The sequence below is a fragment of the Amblyomma maculatum genome, chromosome 10 (genome assembly GCF_055883805.1).
Source record: "Amblyomma maculatum isolate TAMU_Amacu chromosome 10, ASM5588380v1, whole genome shotgun sequence".
Classification (NCBI taxonomy): Eukaryota; Metazoa; Arthropoda; class Arachnida; order Ixodida; family Ixodidae; genus Amblyomma; species Amblyomma maculatum.
This window is the reverse complement of record NC_139353.1, coordinates 18,157,487-18,180,525: the sequence shown is the minus strand read 5'-3', so window position 1 is coordinate 18,180,525 and position 23,039 is coordinate 18,157,487. Positions and strand designations below refer to the sequence as shown.

General features: G+C 44.1%; 2 protein-coding genes and 1 long non-coding RNA gene across 11 annotated transcripts; 2 read left to right on the top strand and 1 right to left on the bottom strand.

Moving 5' to 3' along the window:
- The first annotated feature begins 1,858 nt into the window (after nt 1-1,858).
- Nucleotides 1,859-8,751, top strand: LOC146175723 (JNK1/MAPK8-associated membrane protein). The gene is made up of 7 exons (XM_084582089.1): nt 1,859-2,217; nt 2,339-2,415; nt 3,814-3,971; nt 4,143-4,355; nt 5,960-6,129; nt 7,284-7,360; nt 8,146-8,751. Exons 1-7 carry the CDS (start codon nt 2,196-2,198, stop codon nt 8,359-8,361), a joined length of 933 nt encoding a protein of 310 aa, XP_084438215.1. The 5' UTR covers nt 1,859-2,195; the 3' UTR covers nt 8,362-8,751.
- LOC146175722 (uncharacterized) lies at nt 2,720-9,867 on the bottom strand. Its single transcript, XR_014701458.1, has 3 exons — nt 9,679-9,867; nt 7,301-7,443; nt 2,720-3,248 (listed from the first exon to the last, which is right to left on the bottom strand). It is a non-coding gene; the product is annotated as an uncharacterized LOC146175722 (long non-coding RNA).
- On the top strand, nt 8,888-22,050 carry angel (protein). Of its 9 annotated transcripts, none has more exons than XM_084582083.1 (7): nt 9,080-9,218; nt 10,719-10,910; nt 11,621-11,911; nt 15,167-15,550; nt 17,127-17,380; nt 18,920-18,989; nt 19,371-22,050. In XM_084582083.1, the coding sequence occupies exons 2-7, from the start codon at nt 10,877-10,879 to the stop codon at nt 20,546-20,548; spliced, it is 2,211 nt and encodes a 736-aa protein (XP_084438209.1). In that variant the 5' UTR covers nt 9,080-9,218; nt 10,719-10,876; the 3' UTR covers nt 20,549-22,050. The 9 variants fall into 9 exon arrangements, with proteins under 9 accessions (XP_084438214.1, XP_084438211.1, XP_084438207.1 ...); XM_084582082.1 differs by lacking the exon at nt 9,080-9,218 and adding an exon at nt 9,247-9,661; XM_084582088.1 differs by lacking the exons at nt 9,080-9,218; nt 10,719-10,910 and adding an exon at nt 8,888-9,040 and having other exon boundaries at nt 15,264-15,550.
- The last annotated feature ends 989 nt before the right edge of the window (nt 22,051-23,039 follow it).

The following is a 23,039-nucleotide window of genomic DNA, read 5'->3' as shown; positions in this document are numbered from 1 at the left end:
GCTGCCGAGTAGCTGTTTGGCATGGTGAAGCTGCTATTGCTCTGGGGCTCTGCACATTTGAGGGCACCAGTTTTTTTCTCTGGAGCCTCTAAGCCGTGCTGCGCTCCCTCATGATCGCATCAGTTAAATGCTGAGTGGTCTGTATACTTCTGGCAAAGGCTGTATGCTTTTCTACAGTGTTTCGTTAATTTGATTTTGTGATGTCTAGGCACTCGTGATAAGTGAGTGAGTCCACTCTTGCCATAGTGTTGAAGAGCACTTCTGCCATTGAGATCTGTACACTACCAGGGTCCAGAGGGAATTCACCGTGTATGTTTCTATCCAAGGTTTGACTTGTTTGCTTCTGTGGTGTCAAAAGTGGTGGCACATTTCACTATGCACACCGCTGAAATTTTTCTTGTGTTCTAGTAACTTTTATGGTTATTACATGTGACAGTACGGCTGCACCTTGGAGGCTTGCTTACCTTGCGCAGCATTAGTATTTGTTGGTGCTTCACCAGTGAATGCCCACTGAAAAGTAGTGTACTTGTGATCTTGTATACAGTGTATTCCAGATGACCCTGTATTGATAAGTTGGGGTATTTTTTTACTTGTATACAATCTATAGATTGGTAAGATGTTTTGCCCATTTTGTTTGTTATGCAATTGTAGGCTAATCATAAAATACAAACTGCAAGATGATTTGCTGCCTGCTTGCATTTCTTCAAATATTATTGTCGCCTGCACACATACTGCGCACATACACACCGGATCTTCAGCAAATGTGAGAGCACAAGTGTGCATCCCACTTCCAACCCTCTAGAACGTGGACCCAAACAATGGCCTCAAGAAATTGAATGGAAGCTTGTTCCACATCCGATTTTTTGTAGCTGGTGACGGTGAAGAAACTAATTCTAACGAGACAGATTCGAGAAGGTGACCCACAAGTTGTCGTTGCCAGTGTGAACATTAATGCAGTAAGTAGCCATCTTAGTCATCACTTTCAAGTTGTTAAAATCTGAAACCAATATTTGAGCTAGATTCAACAGCACCTTGGGGAAAGACAGTGCACACAAGACAGCTCACAAGAAAAACGACACAACTGAGAACAAAACACGGAGCATATATGCTGGAGGCGTGCATAAGGTAACAAAAAAAACGTAAGGAATCATGCAGTCCTGTCTAGACATAAAAACCGTCTTTTCATGGAGCGCAATTAATGAACATAACACAAATGAATTCATTCTTGCTGAGGCCTCTCGCTCTTCTTTGTAGTCAATTTTAACGCCCTCTTAAATACATCCAGCGCGCATGGCCCTGCTTGAAACGAAGTTGATGTCTAGGAACCTTCCACCGTGCTAGAAACTACAGTCGAACTGCAATTTTGTTTTGACATCCTACCTACCACTACCTACATGTGTTCGTGACCTATCAGTTGTCCTGCATGTAAGGAAGTTTTTATATCTAGACGCGTCTGTGTTATTTGTCATGGTGGACAAGTGCATGACCACGGTAATCACGGTGCATAACCACTATGATAACCACATGACTTCACTGATTGTGTGTCTGATAGCTTATTCTGAGCACAGTGATTCTGAGCATAATCTCACTTCTTAGTGAATTGTGATTAAAAATTAGACTTCTCACTATAGCATCAAGTCATATATCGTCGAACAGCTTATATGTCGAGTATGATTTGATTACCAGGTTGTACGGGTAGTGGACAGGTAGAATTCGAAAATGTACATTGTCGTACAGCTAGAGCTCCATAAACAACTTTGAAAAACTGTTGAATTCAAAGTATAATGATAAAATTATCTATTCAAGGAGTTGAGAAAAAAAAGTTGATTTTTAACTCTACGCTATCGCCTCCTAGTATTGCGACAACAGCATGGAAGTGCCAGCTGGTGCCAGGCCTTACGGTAGTCGCAAAACTGCAAAAGCGTTTGTTATGCTGCTTGCGAGTGAAAGTTGTTTCTGAACTGGTTGATTTTAAACTACTTAGGCTGAGTTCTGGTAAAATGCACGGGTAGCAAACAATAATCTGACTCCTGGGAACCAGAAAACTTCTAGATGCGATGGACGCGACTACTAAGTAGCATGTGTCCATCCTTCATCGTCTGCTCGAAGACGCACGTATTGCATGCAATATTTTCGCTCGCGCCGGTGCCGATGTGACATTTCCCGCATTTTCCTGTTCAAGGACCGATTACAGCATGAAGAACATCTATCATTACGGTAAGTAGTGTCAGCCTTTGAGGAGCGCCTTTGTTCGAACGTCTGGACCATCGTTCAGACCACTCTGCTGCTATGCAACTGATAGGTGTAAAATAGTTTCCTTTTATTTGCGGTTTCGCAGAGAGGAGCAGAACTCACTGCCCTGGACTGTACTGCGGCCGCATCGTATTCAGCAATGGTTCCTACAGTGACTGTGGGGTACGTAGGAGTGCTGTGTGCAACGTTCCCATGCTTGGCGGGTTCCCACGCAGTTTTTCCCCTGGAAATTTAGCGAGATGGGGCCGCGTTCCCTATGATGTCGCGGGTGAGTGCTAATCCCGTTCAAACTCGTCCGCTGGAAACTAGACAACTCCGGCAGTACGTAGTTTGCGACAGACGCGCCGTATCAACAAAGCAAGGTGCCTGCGTGTTTCCACGCGTGTTACCATCTCAGCTCAGTTAGGTACCCTTCCCATCTCCCGCGCCGCTTTTTTCCCGTTTTTTTTTTTTTCTTTTGCAGGATTGTGAATTTTACCTTACCATGGCATTGTTTGTAGCGTACTTTAGATGGCTTAGATTTCAGTTGATTAGTTTGGGTGTTTTTAAACATTCTTATTATTTTATACAAGTTAACTGCACTGCAACGTTTTTACACATTACCTGGGTGCTCAAAATGTCTGCATATCTTGCTTACTTCACTCTAACATGACAAGAATGCCAAACAGTTTTTGGTCACCCAGAGATTTTACTATATATGTACACTGATTTTAATTACCCTTCAGTCGAAGTTCACAGAATTTTGATTTGCTGTAGTGATCAGGCACCCCTGTTCGTTTATTACATGTTTTTGTAGTGCTAAGGTCACAGGCTTTACACGGGATAATTTCACAGGATTATATTTCTAAGCAGGCGTGTATGTGGAATACGTGAAAGGTACGAGGGAGAACATTCAAGTATTGTATGTTTCCTTTTGGGAAGAGAGTGATCCGGGAACCATCTTGACTGTGTGGCCAAGCCTTTGATCTTTGCCACGAATGCACTTGCGAGACAACCTGCGAGACAAAAGCATATAGCCTAGATGCAAGTATCCCTGGCGTAGGCTAAGGATTATGAAAAGTCATCAAATGGTTGCTTGTCCAGTGATTGATCATATGCTGGGAAATTGTTTGATAGGTATTGACATAAGGCATAGGATAATGCAGTTTATGATGTTTGCATGTTTTCAAAAGTTTTAGGTGAGTTAACATTACCGACTTTCAAGTCATTCTCTTCAATTTGCCAACAAAACCACTATACATTTATCAGCTTTTTTAGACAAATTGAGTTGACTTTAGCATTTGCACTTAGTAATTTTCAATATCATTGGAATAACTCACCTACCATGTAGAGAGTTCATTTGAAAGATTATTTTAAGCTAGCTTTCCATCTTGTGCATGATAGGTCATTCGTGTTGTATACTTTATACCAGCTTGTAGCCTAACGTCAACTAGCCGAAGTGATTTACCTAAAAGAAAACCGATGGACAAAAAGCAGTGGTTGTGGTTTCGACCGTGGATTGGCTTGGTTGGGACTGGTGTCTAGTCAAGAGAAATGGAGCCTGGCTTGGGCTCTTTGCAGGCCTGTCCCCGGGGGTTCCGAGTGCCGGGGGAGAGCAAGATGTGCTCGCCCTGTGCTGACCTGCCTCAGTTCTACGACTGGCTCTACTTGGGCTTCATGGCACTGCTGCTCCTGGTGGTGGAATGGTACATCATTGACAAGACCATGCGTCGCCGAAGGTTGGTTGGCAACTGGTGGTCAAGATGAAACAAAGTTACGTTAGTTAACACTCGTTAACTTAGGGGTAGCAATGACCAGCAAGTTTCATTGGAGGGTTGGTTGCAAGTTGCCATATCTTTCCTTTGCTTTTCATCTTTTTACAGTAGCAGTCTGTAATTTCTGTATTCCAGCTTTACCCCAGAGGTGCTGGCACTGCATGCGTGTGCCCTGTTTGAGACTGTGCTGGCAGCGGTGGCGACCCTCCTCTCAACGCCCCCCGTCGGTCAGGTGCTCCTCCACACCTGCCGTGTGCAGCGGCTCTCAGACTGGTACACCCTGCTGCACAATCCGACGCCGGGCTACAAGAATACGCTGCGCTGCACCCAGGAAGCAGTGTACCCACTGTGAGCACCGTCCCGTCTTGATGAAAAGGCAACTCCTTCCCATTAGAATCAGCCTCCATGACATTAGAATCAGCCTGCCATGACATTTGAATTCAAGTTACCCCTATAACACACAGTCACGTTCATACAGCTTACTTAAAGCGAGGCTTTTTATGTGGGCTGGCACCCTATGCTGTTGTGTCATACCCTTAAAGGCGGAGCTTAAGTGTGAACCATAAGGTACACTACGCTACCCTTGAGCATTTCACCTGTGCCTGAAAGAGTACCAACTTGGGCCTCTCCTTTCATGTGGGAGGGTGACATCAGGATCAGCCTGCCATGACATTTGAATTCATGTCACCTTTATTCCACGCAGGCACATTCATAACAGGCATGAAAGTGAGTTCTGCATAGAACACCGCTGAACTGCATTTGATGCACTGGTTTGATGCATTGAACGGAACGCTGATTATGTTTGATGCAATGCTCAGTCGTCCGCAGCCAAAGCTTTCACTTCGCATTCGGTTCAGCAGCTTTGAATCCCTATAATTTTGTACCTGATGGCAAAGGACACGTTTATTGCCGAGCCACTTGATGTGAACCCATGATGCCAAGACTTTTCTAGAAAAGAATCTTGTAATCACCATTTATAATTGAATGAACTGGATCCGTGCATCAAACTGTTGTGTACAAAAATCTGAAGGATTGAAGATTTTCTGTCCTCTGGATTATAGTTTGTAACTGAAGTGCTAAACAGCTTCACAAGACCAAGGAAAGCTTGGCTATGTTCCTGTGGTTTACTTTAGGCACTTAATACAGTTGTGACAGCAAGCAGCACTTCACACTACCCGAAAAAGCGACTTTCTCTGCACATCAGCATTGCAGAATGCCAATAATGAAAACTCATCACATTCACCTGCTGTTCTTAGATTGTGCTGTTAATAATGAAAACACAAGCGGGGAGGGAGCATAGTATGTTTTGCGCTAAAATGAATTGTTTTTGTCTGACTAATGTTACTGAATCTGGAGTACTTGTCCAGCGTTCTTTTACTTTTCTTACTTTCTTTGACACTTTGCTTCAGGCATGAAACAGATGAATTGTAGCACCTTCTGCTCGCACTTTATTTGCATTTTTTATGTATACTTCATCGCTATTACTGTCCCTTTTTATTTATAGTGTTTGAGAGGGACAAAGCCAGTGGAAGAAATGGAGAAGTTAATGAAGTTCTGCGAACACTGTAAGACACAGACTAGGTAGCTGTGTCGCATTTGTGAAATGAGGGGACTTATTTTGTAAATTTACTTATTTTTTTAACTCAGATCTCTCTTATTGTTTTGACAGATTTGCTTGCTCTACACCTGCTGAAGATTTGGTTATGTTGTCAAGTTTTAATTAAAGCAAGAATTTATCACATTGACATAAAACACACTTGTTCGTGTACATGCGTTCACTAAAGACATTTGAAAGGTAAAAAGCATATTTAAACGGTAGTGATTTTAATTGACTAGAGCTTAGTTTCCGGTGTAAAACAGAAAATACTGGATTTTTTTAGTACTAGATTCTCGCTCATTTCCTTGCATGATGTGATCTTTTACACCGCAAAATATTTCTCTTCATTGCGCAGGTTTTCGATGATATTTGTATTTTACGGCCTCTGCTTGGCCTCCCTGCTGCTTCTGCGGCCACTGCTAGTCTACAAGGTCTTCTCCGGCCAGGGGAAGAAGTCAGTGTTCCTGACCATGTATGCCATTCCTGCATTGGCTCTCATCCATGCCACAATGGGCGGACTGCTATGTGAGTGAATCAAATTGTCCATATGCCTTGGACCATCATGGTATTGTGTGCGTCCGTTATTGGCATTGGCTTTACTATCTCAGTTCATAATAGTAATGAGCTTGTACTTCATACCGATGCAAGTACCAAACCAATATGGGCACTTGTATTCATGGATTTAAATTCATACTGGTAACTATGCGTTGCTTGTTCCCGCTGAAATTTAGCACACAGATTACACGTGGCTGTCTGTAATTTCCACTATCACATTTGGATGATATACATGCCTGGTCTGATCAGAAGTGATTAAAAGTCTGCGTCGTCTGCAGTATCGGCAAGCAAAAACCAGCAGCTTTCACATGGTTGATGCTGGTGGCACCTCCTAGTGCATACCCAGTAACGATTTATTTTATTTCGGCAGGCACGAACCAGACTTGTTAAACTTTGGCAGTGAACATGCAGATAACGTTTTCTGGGCTCAGCATTGTAAAAGCATGCCAGAAAGCACCTTCAAACTAGCCGCTCAAGAATGTTGGCTCACTCCCAAACTAATCATAGCTGCTTCAAGGTTAAACAGTCATTCCGCGGATAGACACTGGATGATGTCATGAGTATATCAACTATGCGAAAGCTACTTGTGGGTCGCTGACACTGCAGACGATAAAGATTTCTAATTAATTCTGTTTGAACAAGGTAATTAAATTATTCAAACTATTGAAAATTATAGATGACTGTATGCCATCTGTGCACCAAATGAATAAGTGAGTGGCTTAACTGACAGAATCATTTTGTGGTTTGCGTTTTGTATCGAAACAGTTAGTATTAGACAGTATGGGATTGCAGCTTAAAATTTGGATGAGCTGTGTGCTATGGCTCCGGGATTTGATCTTACATTGAGTACTGGCTTTGATTTTAGCTACAATTGGAGGTGGTTAACACATGCATTACACATTTGGTGTTCACATGGTTTGAAAGAAGCCACTCACCAGTCCTGTAAATGAGGTGCATGAATAGGCATGTTACAGTTTTTATTTGAAGGCTTGAGTAAACTGCGGAGTAATGTTGAGCATAACTATGCTTTACAATGCACAATTATATAGATTGCTATATATTAGCAGCTTTATAAGAGCAATGGTTGCGAAGGTGTTGCATGCAGTACCTCATTTTTGTTTCAGATTATGCGTTCCCTTACATTGTCATCATTCTGTCTGTGGTGTCCATGGCTTCTCACTTTGCATTCAGGCTTGATCAGGTGAGCCCACTTCTCTTAGCACCTCTCCAGATTCACTGAAATTCGTGTCCCTTGCATGAAACAAGTGTGTTTTGAAGATTGTACTGTAAAAAGCAAAGACAGGAAGGTAACTGAACCAAAGTAACCAAAAAACACACACAGACATGCCCTCATGTGATTGTTTTTCAAGGTGTACATCGAAATATGAAGTTGTCAGCATGTTTCTGTGCTGTACAGATTAATTTTTTCTTGAAGTGATTCCTTCTTAATATAGCTGTCACTGGTTTACTTACAACTTCCATTTTGTGGGCAGTAACGATATGAGACTATGACACCTGCATATTTGCCTGCAGTGAATGGCAGCCAGTTTGTGTTGGTAGAGATGCAAAACTGTAAAGTACTTTGAATCGTCCATACAGTCTTTGTCGAGTGCTTGAATATTGCTGCTTATTGCAAGTGGAACGGGTAGATGTTATTGAGGGCATGAGGCTAAAAACAGCTAGCCTTGTGTGTGTTTTAGATAACAGATGAACTTATGTATTGCTTCTGGTGGTATGGTCTAGCGGAGGTATATGTACTAGTCAGAGATGTACACTATCACGCTGCAACCAGTGAGTGAGTAAAAAATTGCAGAAATGTTTTGATCAGAGGTTACTGAAGTTTCAATGGTAGCTGCTTGAGTGTAATGCTTCCTATCAGTTTTGTTCACAGTATGCTGAGGTGTTGCATGACAAACGATGATGCTGTTTTGCTAAAGGTTGCCACATATGCGTTAATTGCATTCCTTTTATGCTCCTTCTTTTCAGTCCATGTGCTCCCTGTTCTCACAGACTATCAAGGAATCGCGGAACCTGACGATACTGATCGGTCACTGGTTCCTCCACGCATATGGAATTATAGCCATCACCCAGTTGCGAGATCCGGTGTTCCACTGGGCACTGCTTGCTGTTGTTCCTTTCCCGTCGCTGTTCTACATCCTGACATCGAAGTTCACAGATCCTAGCAAGCTACATGTGGAGTGACATGCAATCTTAGTCTGTGCTACGCGATGCGAGTATTATCGAGCGTTGTTTATTTCGTGGGACTTCGTCACGACGTTGATTGCATGATCCATGGGATGTAGCCTGCTATGGATCTGGTGAGCATTATTTGCTTATTAAAGAGACGTGTTGTGCATTTGCATGCTGCTGAAATCTGATGCCTGGCGTCTTATTTTGTAATAAAAGACGTCACGGCCAATTCACAGAATTGTCATACGCGGTAAGAACGAGACTTGGCACTTCGTCGACGTTTATGAGCCTAATTATATCGACGTAAGTGTGGCGGAAATTAATGTAAATATAGTAGCTGTTCTTTCGTGATTATCATTGTGTGCCATTTAGAGTGTATATAATAAAGCATCCAAACGTCGACATTGTTAGTCGTAACTGTTTCTGTCGCTATTCAGCCTAGTGCTGTGATTTTTCTGTAATATCTATGCGTCTGGACGCGCGCTGCTGCAACGTGCGCGGCCGTGTTGTAGCAGACGACAAAATAGCGACAAACCGCGCAGATGGCGCTTGCGTCGCTGCAACATAAAAGATGGCCGCCTATCATTAAATTCGCGGCGCCTTTTGGGCCCCTACAAGGAACATCCACATTTTACACGACTTTTTCAAAATTCCTGCGGATGTTATCGGTGCCACCGTGAACCTCTGTGACGTAAGTTCCTGTGCATCGCGATACTGTCGTCGAGGACAACGAAGGCTTTTTGTTTACATTCGGTTTGCTTATCTCCGAGCCTGCTGGATAAGATTCGCTGCGTTGCGTTCTGCGGTCGATACCAGGCACACAAAAAATATGAGCGATGGACCGACCCCCTCCGCCGACAAAACAGATGGTCAGTCAGCTGTCTTTCATTACCGACGACTGCTTCTCGTCGCAGCTTTCGGTTGACAGGCTGCGGAAACGGTCATCATGTTCTGTCGATTTTGAAATGCTGCGTAGCGGAGAAATCCCGCCCTGACGTCGAGATGCTTTCATTTTATTCAAGGAAGTCGAAGCGTAAATGCGTCTCGCTCCTCTGAATCTCCCGCTGTTCAGAAATGTGGAGGTCGCCATCCAGCTCTTGTTACCTCCGGTTACGTAATGCCCCGTTGCGTTTGCGCAGCTACTCGGTTGGTAGCACGTGTACGCTGCGGACGAAGCGTTCTCGCGCCGTGACCTGTGGATGTATCGATCGCTGCAGGTCGTCTGCGATCGTTTACTACAGTGAAACTGTTAGCGGTAACATTGTTCGCATCAAGAAGCACCTCGGGACGGATCAGCGTCAACTAAAATGAAGTACGGGCGTTTCTCACGGTATCTATGGAATCCCTCGCAGTCTTCGGTGCCTGGTTGTCCCGATTGTTTTCTCCTTGCTCTAATGGTTTGCGATTTGAACGGTACCGGACGCCCGTGCTGGCTTCATTGCGACCTGCGTAGGCGTTTTTCTTTATGAGGTCACTGGCGTTTTTTAAATGTTGCCCGTGCTAGTGAAACCAGCTATTTTGCACTGCCGAAACCAAAAAAAAAAAAAAAAAAAAAAAAAAAAAAAAAAAAAAAAAAACAAATCGCGGAGACTATACCTAACAAAACTTGGGACGAGAAAAATTAATTTTTGAAACAGTATGCGCATTAAGGAGTTTGACAAACAAATAACACTTAAATTAGGTCCATTACCTTGAAAAGTAGTGCCTATTGGTCTGTCAGATTCGCATTTGTGGCGATCACAGGGACGTAATTGAAAGTAGAACATTTCAGCAGTTTTTAAGGACAGACATGATATTTCTCGAGGTTGGGGCACATGGCGCGAGTATCGTGAACTGGAAACTCACGAATTGTAGCTTGTAAAGGCAAGTTGATGTTTACCTTTCTTGGTATCAAAAACCATCTGTGAGCGAAAATCTGTCATTAACCTCCCACGTACACATCAATGCAAAGAAGTCTGCATCAAGCCATGCAAAAATTTGTAAAGGAAAACCACTTTTCGATGAAGGCAAACGGTGCAGTGTAATTCAGTGCACACTGGATAGAGCTTGAGAATAGGGAAGAAAAGTGAAGAAAAAGAGAAGACATCAAAGGCAAGACTCAGTAAAAGTAGCCAGTAAAACAAAGCTGGAATGCTGCTTTCGGTGCAGACGAAATCCTCTTGGTAAATGCTAAGCAGAGGATGGTGTAATGATCATATGTCACTCAGTATTAGGTCAGATTTCAGTGCTTGAAAAACGAACAGAACCGAGTTTGTGGGAGCTGAGGTCCTTCATTTTGTCAAGCTTGGATGACTTTTGGTGATACTGTTACTTCTAATGTGCATAACTGCGTGCTGTGGGCTATGTTCGTAACTGTAGGTTTTATCCAGGCAAAGCAGCCCTGGACAACCTCTTTTTGCAGCAACTGTGACGGCATTAGCAGAAGCCTGCAAGCAGCTGAACATGGCGTCCTCTCTTCACCCCATATAGAACTCCCTCCCTCCTTCCTTCCCCCCCTCCCCGAATTCGTGAGAGGTGCTGAAAATAGATGGCAGGCATTCAGCCCGGATTTAAAAGTGGAGGCAAGTAGAGGTGCTGTGCACTCTAAAGCACTGTCGAGTTTGACCTCTTTGTATGTGCACTGCAGTTGTGAACTTTTAAGGTGTGCTTTTCATTTTTTAAAATTAATTTTTCCAAGAAAAACTCTCAAAGTGATAACGCATGTTGCTGCTATGTGTGCCATGGTTGTAACACAGTGCCGGTAAGAGTAAAGGAATGAGAGCCTCAATAATCATACAAACCAAGGAAGCAAAGGGGAAGTAATTGTTTTTTGGTGTTATTGGATGAGGGGTGGAAATCAATTTTGTAATCATTCTAATAAAATTCTGCAGTGTCTTGCACTATTCTAAATTGATTACCAAAAATGTGCATTAAAATGACTGCACAATCCTCTTCTTATCAGCACCATCATGGATAAGAATGGTATCTTGTGCTTTCCTTAGTTTCAGTGACTGTCTGCATATTTAATTAGTATGGGGCATGTTTTTGCTAGATGAGAACTTCTTGCTACAGGCTTCATCTGCTACTGGGCAAACCTCATAAGAGCCCTAAAATTGATTTTTACTATAAGCAAGAATAGTGTAATCCTCAGTGGGAGAGGGGGGGCTGGCTGTGCCCGTCTTCTTTCTCCTCCTGTCTGCCTACCTTCATTGATTCATTGCAATTTTTCGGCAAACCTGTCCTCATCAATCTATTGCCTCTCTCCCTCTTCCTTGCCCCCTGGCCAATGCAGGCGCTGATGGCGGGGAGAGTGGCAACGCCAGAGCTGACGGAATCCCTCGGTTCGGCCGGGGTCGTGCGCGATATCGCCCCGTGCCAACCCCACAACACTGTCCACTGCCGCGAGTGCAGCCGCAGACGCCAGCCATGTGGCCCAGCGCCGCATGCCGTCTAATTCGGCCCCCTCTGTTTGTGTTGCCGTCCGCGGCGGGACACGGCGCCCTCCTCGCGCACCAGGCCAGCGCGTGGCATCTCAGTGCCGTGGTAGCTGCCTCTCCTATAGCACAAAGCTGGATCAGCCAAGGTCAGAGCCTGTGGAGGTTGAGCACTTTCTGTGCTTAAAGGACCCTTTGCAAAACCATGAAGTCAGCTTCCCTACAGAAGAAAAATCAGCATTACCACAGCGGCTCAGCTGCCATTTTGGCAGGAGTTGGGTGCAGTGCTTGCTGGAGTAGTCGGAATAATACCATGCGTCTTTCGGGCCTCTTTTTCAGTGTTTTTCAGTGTGTTGTTGTCAGCATAAAGGGAGGAACCCTTCAAGGCGGCATGTTTTTGTTTCTTCAAATGCGCCCAACATTATATGCAGGCCTCATAAGAAAAAAAGCCTTGTTGGCTTCTTTTTAGCATGAAATACTGGCAGTGCTTTTACAGGGAAGTGTAGATCTTGATCAGAGTGTTGTAGTTGATGAAAATAGCAACATCGAAATACAAGAACGTGAATAAACATCCGTAAAATCACAGAATCAATTTGTTTCAAAGATGCACATTACGCTTCATATTGGAAAATATTTATTATGTTATTGCTTGTGGCAAGTTCTGTCAGCATAAAAATGGTGGACGGCATGCTACTGTGCGCACTGGTTAATAAAATATTTACGCGATAGCTGTATGACATCGAAAACCAGGTTTGCAACGTGAAGGATTCTAAATGCACTTCAAGCGAACAAGCCGTTGTTAGGTTTACCACTACCTACAGAAAAAGCTGTTAGTTGACTTTGTATGCATCTGTGCTAGTTGCTGCTTTCCAGGTGTGCGCATGTCATAACGCTTGAATGACAATCGCTGCACAAAACTTCATTGCTCTTTGGGCTGGCCACGCTGCCACAGGAAGGAGCCTTTGCTATGCAGGAGAGCTGGCTTTCAGAGTTTTGCAAAGAGTCTACAGTGGTGCTGTTGTGCTCTGAAACCTCATGCTATGCAGTATGGTGTGGGATGTGGATATGATTTTTGTTTCATGCTATATCATTCTACTGAGAGATTTACTGTATGTTCTTCTGAGTGTTCTCATCTTGTGTGCCAAAGTTTGCTGTCAGGTGTTATTTTATTTTAGTACACATTAATTTTGAAATTTGCACATTGGGCCTAAGTTGTAACAGTTTCTATGTGCAGCTTTGCATGTGTGAGTTTATGAGCTGTCCGCCTGTAGATATCCACTCTTCACCTGCATTCTTCTGGAGAATAGAAATTTTGAGCTTGTTTTGGCTATTGCATGCAAAATAGCAGGTGGAATTGTCGCTTACTGTCGCCAGCTTCACTTATTACTGCATGCATGACATGGTTCTTGGTAGTATTTGTGACATTACAGTGACATTATGAACCCAGATACCGTCAATACAGGATACATTGTACTTGGTGGCGATTGCAAAATTGTTTGATATACAGGGTCTTGCATATTTTGGGACCTGACTTCAATAATTTTTTGTTCGTAATCTACTGCCCTATTTGAGCAAAATATAGTTCACGAAACAGCATGATATGACCTACATTATTTTACGAGTTAATTAACAACGCTACCTGGTTAGATTTTCCGGAATCGACAAGAAACTGCTGTGTGGCTTGTAAAAATCTCACTGAGGTGAGCCATGCAGAGGACCTGACTGGCTGCTCCATATGATGAAAGGTGAGGGAACTGAAATGATGCTGCAAATAAGAGTAATCACATATATTAATAAAAATAAATGGAAAGGTGATATCAGTACTAGCATCATTGGCGCGCTACCCGTCCAACCACCAATCTGAGCTGTCGATTGCCACGTTTGTCAAATAGCACAGCTTGCCAGACTAACTGCTTGGTTTGTCTTTGCGAAAACTTTGCACTCTGCTGAGAGCAGTTTTTTGTTGATTCCAAAAATCTAGACAAATACCGATGTTAAGTCAAGTCACTGCTCTAGTAACGTGGACTGTGATATTCCTCTGTGGGAACTATATCTGTGCTCCAATCGGAGAGCAAGTTTAGCATAGAAGTGTTTTGAAGTCTTGCTCCCAAATATGCAAGACCCTATATAAAGCACGGCAATGAATAAGATTCCGTGTAACCTACATGTAAAGGTATGGTGATAGCCCACTGGGTGCCTCTAGGCGTAGTTTGCTTTGTAACTGTTCTCTGCCTAGCATAAGAGCTTAAGCATGTTACCAGTTTAACTTAAGGGCAATATTTTTTATTGAGAGTAAGGATGCAGTAAGGCCAGTGAAGCTAACGGGGTGAGAGCGGCTGATAAGCTCTCAGTCAGGTATGTTAACCAAATTGCATGATGAGCATCGCACTGAATTCTGACTTTGCCTTATGGTACCAATGTGGCTTGCAAAATGGCACTGCAACAAAGGCCAACGCCTATTTCGTTACATATTCCTCTTGTCATGCATTTTTACGGTGCCCTCCCGTGTCTCGCCCGGCCAGTAAGTGCCCAAGGCCACGCCTGACAGTTCTCTGTGTGCAAAAAATGATTGCAGGAGCGCCATTAAGCGAAGCATGGAATTTACAAGGGAAGTCTGTGACTGTACGTTATAAGCAGTAGTCGATATATCCGAGTTTGACTGTCTATTGAACTTGAAGGCGGCTGCAAAATAGTTTTATGCATTGGTAATTTGATATATGAAGAGTTCTTAGGCAGTGCATTACCTGGTTTGTGATAGCATCTTCGTGAAGTTACGTCCGGTTTAGTCGCTTCCGGTTGGGCATCATTTCCACTATCGTCGGGATGCCACTTTCGCTCTGGTGACTTACGTGGCTTTGAGCCATGATTGGTTACGTGACTACATGTACACTAGATCGCTACATAGCTTCTGTACGTAGCAGTTACCACCAAACCAATTCATGACATTCTTGTCATGACCACGCATTGTGCATCATGCTTAGTCGTATGTCTCTCCATATCACCTACATGCACTCATTGCTGCACGCAGCAACAGAACTGGGCAAATGCCTTAAAGAGCTTTTGTATAAATTGACAGTAGGTAGCCTTTATAAATGATAATAGATAACTGCTCGCTGCGTGGAGCTTGACCTAACCTGCCTTACGTTGAAACGGCAGTGGGTGGCACTTCTGAATTATTATTAGTACACTGTAAATGGTATAATTAAACATAATTATTAAGGCGTACTTGGTTTTTGATGATGCCTTTTGCAGTGCAGCACGTCAGGTGAGCGTCACCACTAATCTTTCGTTAGTACGGCTTCACCACATGCCAGCAATGGGGCAGGGTTGGCCCCTAAACCTTCTTCTACCCCTATTGCAAATCAGCGAACATTTTCACTCTCCCCATATTCTCTGCCAGGCAGGGCCCAACTGCATGCCAACGTCCACACAATGGCCGCCAGGCAGGACTCGTTACCAGATGCGAGTCAACTCACTCTCCCCATATTCTCTGCCAGGCAGGGCCCAACTGCATGCCAACGTCCACACAATGGCCGCCAGGCAGGACTCGTTACCAGATGCGAGTCAACTGGCTCCGCCCTGCAACAAGCGCAGGCCGGAGCCACTAGCAGTCAGCGACGCCGCCGATCCCTCCGGGGCCCATCCCAAGCGGCGCTTCCCAGACCAGCCACCTGAAGTGCCCGTGGCGGCTATGGAGATGATGGTCAGTGACTATCACCTGGATGGCACCGCTGGCACCCCCGAAGTTCCAGCCTGCTTTGAAGCTTATGACCCTATTGCTGCCGCCGGTGAGTGTGTGGGGCATCTGTGTATTTTGCTCTGATACTGCTGAGACATTTATGCAAAAGCATACGGACACGGTCAGCAGTTCCAGTATTAAAGCAAAGAAAGAAATCCTGATAGGAAACTCTGCTTCATGTCCACAGTGGCTAAGGACAATACCAAAATGGCTTTTCAGGCTGGCAGCCTGATGGCTCGAGTTTGTCCTCGCATCGGAGCAGCGTGGTTGTTATTCATGTGTGGTGTCACAGTCGTAGCAGTGAAGGTCCAAAAGGGTCGGAAATCTCGTGTCGCATTGTACTTGGGCTCCTACAATTTTCTGTTACAACTGTGCTTGGGCAATGCATGGCTGCAGGAATAAAAATATAAGGCGCTTCTCCACGTGAGGCATCCGTATACATTGTTATAGCTACCCTATATGAACGTGACGGGGTAATTTGGTGATCCAATCTATGCTGTCTTCCCAGGGTGCCACTAGTTGTCTCTGCATCGTCTGTGAGCTTATGCATTTAGGTCCTTCACGTTGATGGCAAGGACTGCTTACGACTGATCATAGAACTGGGTGTTTCATATTGTAATGTCTGTTCAGCATCCACCAAAAAAATCCCAAGTGCTGTTAGCTTCCGCAGCAGTGGTGTTGAGGTAAAATCAGTCTATTGTGCAACACTTAGTGTCGACTGGAGAAGTTAACCGGAAGGTGAGGCGGAAATATGCTGCATCCTTACTGGCTTGTGATATAATGGACTGAACAGACAGGGGTTAAATATTGAAATGAGTGTTATGACAAGCTGTACTTCTAAGCCGGTTTTGAAGTAAATGAAATTGATATAATGTTGCTCTCTTGGCCAAACAATGCTTTCAATTTGACATCTGATTGGTTCTATCCGCTGCAGGTCCTGGGAGTTCAGGGCTGCTGTGATTTGAAGTGTGCCTGAAGTGATTACTAGTGGTGATAGTGATGGTGATAGTCTGTGCCACAAAATGCTTGCTAAATGTTGACCGACAAATATTTTGTGTTTCAGTATCAACATATTCTTACATCGCGGTTAGCTTGGCACACCAGGACAGTTGCTTTGCAGCCTGCATAACAGACAGCGCTAATCGCATGCAAAGAGATGGCGTTGCCTTGTGCATCCACAATGTTGTGGCCTCTTCCCAAAGACAGCTCTGTTCAAATTTTGCTTCCCGAAAAATTTGACTTCGTTTGGCTCTTTATGGCTACGTTGCCGCCTGTTTGACAGCCAAAGGCACAGCTCATTACCAAGAAATTTGTACTTGAAAATTGAGAAATTTTTCCCACATTTTGTTGAAACTTGTGACTTGAGTGATGCAGTCAAAAAAGCCATATAGTGCATGATCACTGACTGGCTAGAACTGGGGAGTGACGTGGTCTAGCCACAGAGCTGTGTGAACAAAAAGTGCCTGACAATATTGTAGCTTGCATGTGAAAATGGTCTTTGCACATCAGTTGTAAGTGAAAGTAGCTGCATAGCATAGGCCAATATTAATTTTTCCTCAGTATCCCTTCAGTGCTGAAGGATATGTATGCACAGTTTCTCTTCTTCCTCCGTATGTCCTGCACAGCAAATGTTCAGCGGAAGATTCGCCAGAGCCGGTACTGGGTGCCCACTGACCTGGGCCAGCTGCATGGTGGGCAGGGTGGCAGCCGCGGCAAGAAGAGCGAAGACATGGTGTTCACCGTGCTCTCGTACAACATCCTGGCCCAGGGGCTCCTCGAGGACAACCCATACCTCTACCAACATTGCCCCGAAGAAGTCCTGCGGTGGCCCCTGCGTCGGCAGAACTTGCTCTCCGAACTGTGCGAAGCCAATGCGGATGTGAGTGCACTGAATTCTGAAGAGGTTGTGGCCGTTTAGGCAGGTGTGGAAGAACCAGTGAGCTATGGATGGGGAAATCATAGGTGTAACGTGAGGTGACAGTAAAAGAGCAGAGTGGGCTGGGAGCAAACGCAAGTTAATTATTTTCTAGCCGAAATCAAGACAGAGAAATAAACACGGCAAGGGCATGCAGTGTGAAAGAATATAACCAATGGTTGTTAAGGGAAACTGACTGGTTTTCAAGAGAATGCAAGCACTGTAAGGGGCAGTAGGAAATTAAGTGGACAAATGAGATTAGGAAGTTTGTGATTAGGTGGGTATAGCTGGCACAGGACTGGGTTGACTGGAGGGATATGAGAGAGGCCTTTGCCCTGGAGTGGGTGTAATAGTCAGGCTGGCAACTATGACAATGATTATTGTTGAAGAACCGTAAAAATGGCAAAAAGAGGGGGGAAGTGGAAAAGCCCACCGGACGTCATTGCTACAATCTCACCCTTTCAGACGTGTGATTAATTCCTGCATTGGGGCTGTGACTGCTCAGTTCATGGAGTGCTGGTGGGGTAGGAGCATTATGTCACAGTAGGGGTGTGCGAATATTAGAATGAATCGAATACATTTGTTATTTCATTCATATTCGAAAAATTATTATTTGGAATATTTGAATATTCGAATATTAACAAATACACCGAAATTTTAACCAACTGCGTGCTTCCCTACACTTGTAAAAATCTCATATGCAGAAAACCAATGTGTAGGTGTTCATCAAATAAAAAGTTACTGTGATGCAAACAGTTTTCAGCAGTTTTTTCAGGTCCGTTTGGTAATTCAAGCTTTTTGGTTCCTTGGAGGCCAAATTTATTATAGTTCACTGTATTCAACAGCAATATGACAGCTCCAAATGGCTTCATGCAGGTCTTTCCTGTATGAAAAAAAAAAAAACTGTGTGCAGAATCCTGTAATAAAAAATTTTCTTGGTTTTTCAGTGGAATCTGTGCAATTCTAGTTTAATTTTATTTGTAAATACGATGCAAATTCCGAAGCAAACAAGACAAAGAATGTTTGCTTTTTTTAATTTCAGCTTTTCTTTTTCTCTGATTAAGTATTTGTATTTGGTTTGTACTCGAAAATTTCAATATTCGCACACCCGTAGTCACAAGCATTGTTGTTGAGCAGGCAAGCTGAAGGGATTAAGAGTTTCACACAATCTGAAGCGCCTGTTTGTGCGTGTAAACTTGCCTTATTGTGCAACTTGTCGAGCTGACTTTATTCTTGAGACATGGTTTTGCTCGAGTATTTGTGTGTATTCCATCAAAGGCTTAATGTTATGCTACAGCAGTTTCTAGTCGCTTTTTGTTAGCTGAGCAGACAAATTGGTGTGTTCTACTGTTCCGTGCAAGGGATTGCACAAGAAGATATGTTAAAGAAAAAAATGTGGATTTTAAACATAGCATTGGGAACAGTTGGCTGTGCGTGGCTTGCCTGCAGGGCAGCTTTGGTCCTTGTTTTCGTGTGAGTCCCTCTCATTGCTGCTTATTCCAGATCCTCTGTCTACAAGAGCTCCAGGAAGACCACTATGAGGAGGACTTTAGGCCTGAGCTGGAGAAAATGGGTCAGTGCATACCGGTTCCTATCGGTTTCTGGCATAGAGCTCAGGAGAAAATGAGTCAGTGCATACCGGTTCCTATCGGTTTCTGGCATAGAGCTCTGGAGAAAATGGGTCAGTGCATTCCGGTTCCTATCGGTTTCTGGCATAGAGCTCTGGAGAAAATGGGTCAATGCATTTCGGTTGCTGTCGATTTCTGGCATAGAGCTAAAAAATTTAGGGGAAGACTGCTCTCTAGCACAGTGTGATGTAGTGTGTCAGGTGTCTTGAGTGACTCAGAGTGACCACTCACATTCGAACGGATGCAAATTTAGAGCATCTGTCGTGGCACTGTTCTTCACAGCATCCGTTAAAACTCTCCCTATTCGATCTTGCTTTTGCCTCTAGGCTATGGCTGCCTATACAAGCAACGTACGGGTGACAAGCGAGATGGCTGCGGCATCTTCTTCAAGAAGTCCATGTTTGAGCTGGACTGCTTCGAGCCGATTGAGTACGCCCGTTCTGAGGTGCCCGTGCTGGATCGTGACAATGTCGCGCTCATTGCCATGCTGAAGCCACTCGGTAGGGACATCAGGCTTGGTGGAGACTTCCGGCTGTGTGTGTCAACAACCCACCTGCTCTTCAACCCACGCCGTGGAGACATCAAGCTTGCTCAGCTTTGCCTGCTGCTTGCCGAAATCGACCGGCTGGCAGCCTGTGGACAGTCACCGGATGGCACGCCACTCTATTTTCCGATCCTGCTGTGTGGAGACATGAACAGTGAACCGCACTCTCCACTCTACACCTTCCTTACCCGTGGAAGTCTGTGCTACGAGGGCCTTCTCTCTGGTGACGTGTCTGGGCAGAGCGATGGGGCGAACCGTGGAAGATATGTGCCCCTCGACGACTGTCTCCACCAGCTGAACATCTCTGGGGCATCACGGTACTTTCGCAAGGCTGCAAAGGATGTCGGTTTGGAAGGCATTACAGCTGCTGGTGCGGATGCGGCAGTCAAAGATGTAGTGATGGACAATGCGGTAACTGGTGACAGTGCGAAGAATGAGTCTGTAGGTAGTGGTGGCACTGTTAACAAGGACTCAGCGGTAACTGATGGGAAGGATTTGCCAAAAAATGATGTCAATTCAAACAGTGCCCCTACGGAGGGCTTGCATCCAGAAGCTCCTTCTGCAGAAGCCACCACTGCGGAAAAGGGTTGCAACACTAACTCCTCGCAGTCGCCAAAGAAATCTCGTAAGAGCAGGTCCCGCATCGTGAGCCACTGCCTGAACTTGGTCTCTGCCTACAAGCACAACATCCAGGGCGGCAACGCAGAGGTGACAACGCATCATCAGCGCGCGAGCTGCACAGTAGACTACATTTTTTATTCGGTGAAAAGGAAGGAGACTGCAGTGAGAGAGGGTCTGGTGGTCCACGATCGTGTGATAGAGGGCCCACTGCGGTTGCTGGCAACGTATCGGTTGATGTCGCAGAAGCAGCTCGTGTCTGTTGGTGGATTGCCCAATGAGGTGCAGTCATCGGACCATCTTCCTCTCATGGCAAAGTTTCTTTTGCGACCGCCAATCTAGCATCGATGTCTCAAGGCTTAGTGACTGCTCACCATAAAGCTCAACAGTCAGTGTACATAGTGTCACTCACAAAAGACTTATGCCAATGATTTTTCTCACCAAGCACTGTGGTGGCAGCAAACAGTGCTGCAAGTCGCGACTCTCTTGTGCAGCCGGTGGCATTAGTCGTGTGTTTCATTTTTTAATCACTGTTTAACTCTGCCATGCGAAGCTTCTTCAGCATTTTAGCACCTTTTTATTTTATTGGGCACTGCTGATCACTGACTACTCATCACTCTGAACGCACGCTTAGCCCAGATTGAAATTGATGATTACTTGTAAACGAAAATAAACAGGTAATCAGGGTATTTCTTTTTACTGGGGTTAGACGTTGGTGTTAGGGTGTTCAGTGAAGCTTTAGGTAATTTTATTAAAGCATGTTTTTCATGGTTAAAATAGTCTGGTTTGTTGAGCCATGAAAGGAAATCGTTCGCGTATATGAACGAAAAATTGTGAAACATGGCTTCGTCAAATTATTGGCTTCTTTATACAGTTAAAACTTGATTCAATGAAGTTGAGGGGAGCCATGAACTGTTTCGTTAAATCAGGAGCTTTGTTAAATTGAGTGAGGCATTTCTTGGTAACTTAATTCGACGTATTTGGTACAGCGGCAACCAAAAAGCTATGACGGCATCACATCGGCAAAGCGTAATTGCACCGAAAATGGTATCGCGTATGAAAAGAACGAATAAAATTGTTACCTCGAAAAAAGGTGCTCCAGGGAGCTAGGCCTTCATTTCCTCACAAAAATTTAGTGATCTTTGGTTAATCACATGTGCATTGTAAGCAACAACCGCACAGAATCCTCAAGTTTGAAGTGTGTCCAGCACATCTTTCGTCCCCTTGTTTGTTTTAGCTAACTGTCGCAGCAGGTAAAGGGCATCGTCCACTTCTGCCATCTGGTCAATTCAATTCAAAATTATAAATCTTGTTTTTCATGGTGCAGTTCGGCAAAAGAAGATAAAGGTGCTCTGTGGTGTTACTGTTGACTTGCAATCACTTAATTTTGAGCGTTCTCTACACAACAGGTCAAAAATTACCTTTTTCGGCTTCATTTATCTAAAAAGTTTTGCTAAATTGGGACAAATCATGAAATTGGTTTCGTAATTTCGAGTTAAAGCATTGGAGATAGTATGGACGCCTGAGAGGGAATCGGGATATATTCGTTAATCAGGTTTTGTTAAATTGAGTTTTGGCTATCTTTTACTTTCACTTTAACAATCAACCTGTACTTGACGCTGTCTTTGATTTTTGGAATGCAACTTGTTTCAATCAAACAAATTGCCAATAGTGCTCAGAATTGTTCAGAGGACAGGTCTCTTTACCTGAATATAATCATCATGCGGCCTCATTCAAGATTTGTCTGTCATTTTCATAGCGTTTAGAACCTTGTTTTGTTGAGATGCAAGCAAAGTTATTTTTCTTAAATAAATTGTTGTATGTGTTTGACCCTTGTACCATTCTTCATCTTGGAGTGCAATTTCTTTTCTACCTTGGTTGTTGTCCAGTTGGCTCAACATAAGTGCAGAAACAACTATCAAAACTTGTGGAAACTGGAGAAAAAGATTTTTTGCAGTTTTATTTGTGGGAGCTAAACCTTAATTGTAGCCCCAGAAAAGTCTATGAGTATTTGGTTGCATGCAGATTTTGCACACCTGCTACCATAAGCACTGTAAGCATCAATTGCAGTGTGTTGGTACTGTCATGCTCAAGCAGACCACAACCCTTATTTAGCGAGCTTTCAGTTCGTTTAAGTGCAGACTTATGCGTGAACACCTTTCATCCAAGTTCATGCATCTCGGTTAACATGTTGCAAAAAAACAAAAACTATTCCAGTGATGAACACACTATTGCTTCATATTTGATGCATAAATAATTTTTGCTACTGATGGGTACGATACTATACGGGCCATGGCAGAAACGTGCAAAATCAACGTGCAGATCAGATAACATTTTTACTTGCTTCAGCCGATATGATAATAAAAATGGTCTTGGTAATGAACTTGGTCAGAAAAACCTGTTTATACGTGTAGCGTTAGTGCCTACCGTGCCAGTAAAGCTCAAGCTCGGGACGCGACAGTCGAATTTTCGGAGTCTCGCACTGAATGCCTGTTATCCCGTGAGAGAGGACTGTGAGGAGGGCAGGTGCCACAGTAATCAATGTCAGTAACATATACAGTGATAAGCTGGGGACTTGAATCGCCTCTTTAATGCAATGCTCACGTTTGTCCAGCAGTAAAAACGCATGTATATTGCTGAGAAAAATGGGTGTAGAAATTTTCGCGCCAGTCGATTCAAAATCATATATGACGTCATTACTGAAAGTGACAGGTGCCTCGGTTCCATGCCCAACAGTAGCTAGGTGTCAATTATAGTGAACTAGTTCACTAGAGTTCACTATTTGCCTCTAGAACGCGCTACGTTATCAACACAAGCCACGCACGCGCGCGTC

Coding starts and splice junctions, on each gene's coding strand:
- angel (XM_084582080.1), top strand. CDS start 9,657: ATGAAGTACGGGCGTTTCTCACGGTATCTATGGAATCCCTCGCAGTCT. Junction 9,715..11,620: donor CTCGCAGTCTTCGGTGCCTG/GTTGTCCCGATT, acceptor TGGCCAATGCAG/GCGCTGATGGCGGGGAGAGT. Junction 15,551..17,126: donor TGACCCTATTGCTGCCGCCG/GTGAGTGTGTGG, acceptor TGTCCTGCACAG/CAAATGTTCAGCGGAAGATT.
- LOC146175723 (XM_084582089.1), top strand. CDS start 2,196: ATGAAGAACATCTATCATTACG. Junction 2,218..2,338: donor GAAGAACATCTATCATTACG/GTAAGTAGTGTC, acceptor GCGGTTTCGCAG/AGAGGAGCAGAACTCACTGC. Junction 2,416..3,813: donor GTTCCTACAGTGACTGTGGG/GTACGTAGGAGT, acceptor GGCTCTTTGCAG/GCCTGTCCCCGGGGGTTCCG.